At 46.6% G+C, this 5,807-nt stretch overlaps 1 protein-coding gene across 1 annotated transcript in view; it reads left to right on the top strand.

Moving 5' to 3' along the window:
- Nucleotides 1-5,028, top strand: part of LOC106807692 (hematopoietically-expressed homeobox protein hhex-like) — a 25,071-nt gene extending 20,043 nt beyond the window's left edge. Inside the window, exon 4 of the mRNA XM_014810122.1 lies at nucleotides 3,056-5,028. Coding sequence (XP_014665608.1) covers nucleotides 3,056-3,292 — 237 coding nt within the window. The 3' untranslated portion in view covers nucleotides 3,293-5,028. The remainder of the gene's footprint in view (nucleotides 1-3,055) is intronic.
- The last annotated feature ends 779 nt before the right edge of the window (nucleotides 5,029-5,807 follow it).

The following is a 5,807-nucleotide window of genomic DNA, read 5'->3' on the forward strand; positions in this document are numbered from 1 at the left end:
TCTCATCCGCCATCTCCTTTTACCTGCCATCTCCTCTCTTACCTGCCATCTCCTCTCTTACCTGCCATCTCCTCTCTTACCTGCCATCTCCTCTCTTACCTGCCATCTCCTCCCTCACCTGCCATCTCCTCTCTTATCTTCCATCTCCTCCCTCACCTGCCATCCCCTTCCTTACCTGCCATCTCCTCTCTTACCTGCCATCTCCTCCCTCACCTGCCATCCCCTTCCTTACCTGCCATCTCCTCTCTTACCTGCCATCTCCTCCCTCACCTGCCATCCCCTTCCTTACCTGCCATCTCCTCTCTTACCTGCCATCTCCTCCCTCACCTGCCATCCCCTTCCTTACCTGCCATCTCCTCTCTTACCTGCCATCTCCTCCCTCACCTGCCATCTCCTCTCTTACCTGCCATCTCCTCCCTCACCTGCCATCTCCTCCCTCACCTGTCATCTCCTCTCTCACCTGTCATCTCCTCTCTTACCTGCCATCTCCTCCCTCACCTGCCATCTCCTCTCTCACCTGCCATCTCCTCTCTCACCTGTCATCTCCTCTCTCACCTGTCATCTCCTCTCTCACCTGTCATCTCCTCTCTTACCTGCCATCTCCTCTCTTACCTGCCATCTCCTCTCTTACCTGCCATCTCCTCCCTCACCTGCCATCCCCTTCCTTACCTGCCATCTCCTCTCTCACCTGCCATCTCCTCCCTTACCTATATTCGGCTATGTGTATATATAATATGTATATATATATATATATATATATATATTTCACTTCACTAACGTCTTCACATGCCCCGTCATCCCCTTACTTCAGACACATGCGTCTGACAGCAACATTTGCTGTTCTCGGATAACATTAATTGTTAACGCGAAAGCGCCACGGGTGTAATACACGTATAGTGTGTCAGTACATGTGTAGTCACGAATATAGAATAGCCACAAGTGTAGGGAAGCAGCAAGTCTAACGTCGTGGGGTGGATGACAGCGCGGTGCCACGGAGCCGGGGCGTGTATGTAGGACGTGTATACGCGGAAAGGACAAGGAATACGCGCCGCAGTGACGCCTCGGGAGTTTTGCGGTGTCGGTTCGAATTTGTTTCGCGGCGTTGACGCGCGGGCTTAACGAAGGCTCTTACGCGTGCGACTTCAAAAACGCGGGGCGTTTTTATATGCGGGGCTCGCGGACGCACGGAGACATGCGCGTGCGGGCGCGGTTCCCAATCAGGGATTCAATCCGGGTTTCCGATCTCGGTTCGGCTGTTCCTACGTCATGTGATGAGTGCAGAAGCGGGAATGTTGCGCCATGTACAGCGCCACCTGGTGTTTGGCTGCTCCCGCGGGATGTATCTTCATCATTTGACGTGTCACCTATGCAAGCGTAATGCCTTCGCTAATAATTCGGGTGCTATATTAACCGGTACTGCATTATAACCACGTAGGCCTACATCCGTGTACGCACGAACGAACGCGCGCGCATCGATACTGCTGCCAGATTGTTATAGAATATTGTATAGTACATGGGATCGTATACGTTGTATGTAATATATGTAGCGGGTTGCACGTAGACTCGTTTACTCAACTGACTGTGTTTCTATTATGGATTGTTGCGTCACCATGTTAATAATACGTGCCGTGGCGTGACGCAGTGCAGACACGAGGGTGCGCACGGGAGGCCGGATTCCACACGAAGAAACCCTTTGTCTTAAAAATACTTGCATTCCATCACAGTAGGTTCTCTCACGCTGGGCCGATGCCTTGCCGTAGGCTCACATAGCGGGGCACGTGTGACAGCGCCGTGAAATAAAAATCACCTCGAATATTAGGTCATGCCCGTACGTTTGTTTAGAGCACCGCACGAGACGTGTGCGTGTTGCCGCGCTGCGCTATGAATATAGGGCCTAATCAACTTATAATGAGGCTTATACCGGGGTTTGATGGCAGCTTTTGTTTCGAGGCGACAGCGGTCTAATAGCCCAATATTTGCGAACAAAAATAAACGGTGCCACCGCGCTCTATTGATGTGGCTCACGCGCCCACGGCAGGGCGTTGGTATAACCCGTAGTCGTGAGACCCGAAGCCAAAGCAAAGCTTTTTCTGGAAGCTCTGTTGCAGAGGATCACACCGCGATCTCTCTGTGCGCAGGGCAACGCACAACAAACACAAACAGATCGGAGCGCCACGCGCGGCCGCGGGTTATCGACTAGTTAGGAATTATATATTAAATATATATATTATATTATATATTATATCATACTCAGGAATAGCTCTGATTAAAACAACTTCCTACATCAGCGTACATACGAGTACTTTAGAGATTCTTAATATCTCAAACGTCGATGCAAATCGAGTCGATTAGAGTGCTAAGGTGAATTCAACGCAACATTCATATAGTGTGCCCGCTGGGCTCGTCTCTGATTCATCTTCACGAATATACCTGATTAAGGTCCAAAGAATCGTTATTAAGAAAGAGTAAAAGGTTTTGTTTACTACCATATTTCCTCGTTTTATAGAATTGCCAAGGATGCGACCCAATTTCCCTCTATATATTATTCTACTCTTTTCACACATTCCTGAGACGCATAGTGCAGTATATGTATCGCGTAGATAGCGTCGCTTTGTTTTGAGAATATATGCACAACACAGACAGCAGCATTGATATTTTCCTTGCTACACGTATAGCCTGAATGCCCGCTGTGTCGTTTAATCGTGTTTTGTCTATACTTGCACTGCATTGCACACAATCCCAGCTACTGCTGTATGAGATGGTGCGTTTTCGGTGGCTCATATGTGCGAAACTATTTATTTATGAAGGCGAAGTATAACCCTATTGCGGATGCACGGAAGCAATCCAAATACGAACTACCGCATGTATATATAAAACGATTATATTCGAAATTTCTGTGGTTAGTAATTGGAAGCGGAAGGATCACTGGAAGCGATGAATTTTTGCTGATGTTTATTGTATATTTAGGTTTATAGGTTTATATTTAGGTTATGCTGCGCGTGATCGAGGCAGTTGCAATCGTGGCGTATATTAATGTGCATCGCTTGTCTTGCAGGAGATGCCAATGTCGGAAGGCGGCAAGGAAAATCAAGAAAACGAAGATGTCCATTCGCCGAGCTCGGGTCACGCCAGCGAAGGTAGCCGATGCAGCTCGCCGGAAAATGCCGAAGCGTCATCGGCGATAGAGGAAGAGATCGACGTAGGCGATAACGAAGAAGTAGTTCCGGTGGTAATCAGTGCGCATGCGCCACGCACGGTCGCGGAATCCTCACTTGGACACGTGACCACGTAAAAGCTGTGATGACACGGCGAACGGTTTCCGATGTTACAAATGTATCAGAGCAAATAATTATATATATATATATATATATATATATATATATATGTGCGCGCGTGTGTGTATATATATATACGTGAGTCTGAGATAATCCTGCAGCTGTTACGACTGTAAAGATGTTTAAATCTACAGCGATGCTAGATCTGTCATTATAGGACGTCATGAAATATTCCACTATCATAATGTATTTAAACAAAGCACAAAGTTGGGAGATAATAGTCACTCCCTACACGGAACTGTGCACAGAGCATGAGCATGATGACTGTATCGTACATGTGTCCCATGAATTGTGGTCAACCACTGCTGGAATCACGTGCTAAACTTTGTTGGATCGCTACTGCAGGATTATGTGCTGTCGTATGCGTGCATGCATCAGAGTTTTTTCTCCCTCACGTTGTCACTCTCTTCCTCTCTCTCCCCTCTCTAACTCTATCTCTCCCTTACTCTCTCCCTCCCCTGTCTAACTATCTCTTCTCTCCCTCTCTCCTCTCCTATAGTTAACTCGCAGTATAAGCTGGCCTTATTCGCAGTACGATATCGTCGCACAGTTTGCTTGCGTAGTTACTGCTGATGCTATGTAAGATATTACCTTCAAGGCTACCTGTAGGCTTTTGTTAGCAATTGCTGCTGCTTCTTCTGTAACTAGTTATTGCGCCTTGTAGGCGTGAGTTTTGGTACACGATTATCCGCACAAGCAAAATTGTAAATTTAATGCTCAAGCCCGAGATTCTGGAGGTTTTACCGATCTATGGGAGTATTCCAACTGAAGCGAAACTTACAGGAACGCTATTCACACCGAGAATTATGAATATTTTCCGAATACAACATTAAATATATTTTCCGCCGCGAACTGTACACGGGTACCGTTCTGTGAAAAATCCGTGTTATCGTCTTTTAATCTAAATGAACGAAGAACTTTCTCAACTGTTCACTTGCTCGGTGCTTTTGCACTAGCACGCAGTTTAGGCGTAATACCATTGCTGTGGCATGTGTCCGCCCACACTTACCCGCGCATAAATTAAAGAATCTTGCTCTTGACTCATATCACATATATATACACATATATATATATATATATATATATATCAAGAGCATTCCAAGCGAGCGCGGTGTCGGGATGCTGTTGATCGTAACCGCATAGCATGGAATTATCGACAGATAATGTTCTGCTGATATTCGTCGTCGCGCGCAAGCATGGCTGAACGATCGATCTCGCATCGCTATGTTACGGCAAACTTTGCTTGTGTGTGGTGTGGCCGCGAAGGTAGCGTGCATATAGGCACAGCCTTGCGGCAATGCGCCCGCGGCCTAATCCGTTTTCTCTCATAGCTATATGCAAAGCAAACCCGTTCACTGTGAGCGTGTGTATATGAAATGACCGTTATGATAATATATTACGCCTTCTGTACAAATGAGTTGTGAAACATGTACATAATATTTGCGCAATTAAATATGCTTTGTAGTTAATGTGTGCTGCGTTATTACACGAAGGAAAAAACACATATGTGTATAATGATTGCAAGAAAGTGTAGAGACTCACCAACGGGAAAGCTTGAGTATGTGTGGTGTGCATTACAATGTGATGCTGCACAACACATCGCTTTACGTTTTATCGTTATTCTCTGAGGAAAATAACAAAATATTGTACTATACCTTAAAGATGATTAAACGATCAATTTTTCTCACAAAAATATTGTTTTTAATTTTGCGTACGTATCACTGTCATGTCTTTTACATAAACTGACGAGACTAATTAACCATCACTGAAATTAATCGTGTAATGGTTTTCCGTCATCCTACGCGGATTCGGTGACCGGACGAACAAAAACATTCGGTAAACGTGCCTCGTTATTGGCAGCACAGACGTACAGAATATTGACGGTTTGCCATGACGACGGTGTAAACAACCGTGTGAACAACTTGCCATCGTGCCTCTCCCTCTCCACACAGAGTCGGTCGACTAGCTTTAGACAGGTTTCCGGTTAGCTTGCTCGAATGCTTCTCACAGCGGCTATATACTTGCCACGCTGCTTTCTTCGGAGCACGACCCTGCATTGCAGGCGGTGAGTTTGTGCATACGAAGCGATCTAGGCACGACCTTATTAGCCTAACAGGCAACAGATTTGAGATCTTGCGCTGGACACGCGAAGCTACGCGGAGGCAGCGGGGGTGTGACGCCGGAAACTGCGCACGGGAGTTCAGCCGAGGTCACGGTGACAGCCACTACACACATGCGTGGCTCCTGGTGCTATGATGAGTAGCTAGCTGTCTATAGCTGACACAAGCCTGTGATGTGTGCGCACCAACATCGTCCCTCGAGGAATTACCGAAAACCGGAGTGACTGGAATACCCTTATATCTATCTGCCTGTACTGTCTGACGATCTATCTAACTCTCTCTCTCTCTCTCTCTCTCTCTCTCTCTCTCTCTTCTCTCTCTTCTCTCCTCTCTTATCTCTCTCTCTTCTCTT

Source organism: Priapulus caudatus, unplaced genomic scaffold (assembly GCF_000485595.1).
Source record: "Priapulus caudatus unplaced genomic scaffold, Priapulus_caudatus-5.0.1 Scaffold228, whole genome shotgun sequence".
NCBI lineage: Eukaryota > Metazoa > Priapulida > Priapulimorpha > Priapulimorphida > Priapulidae > Priapulus > Priapulus caudatus.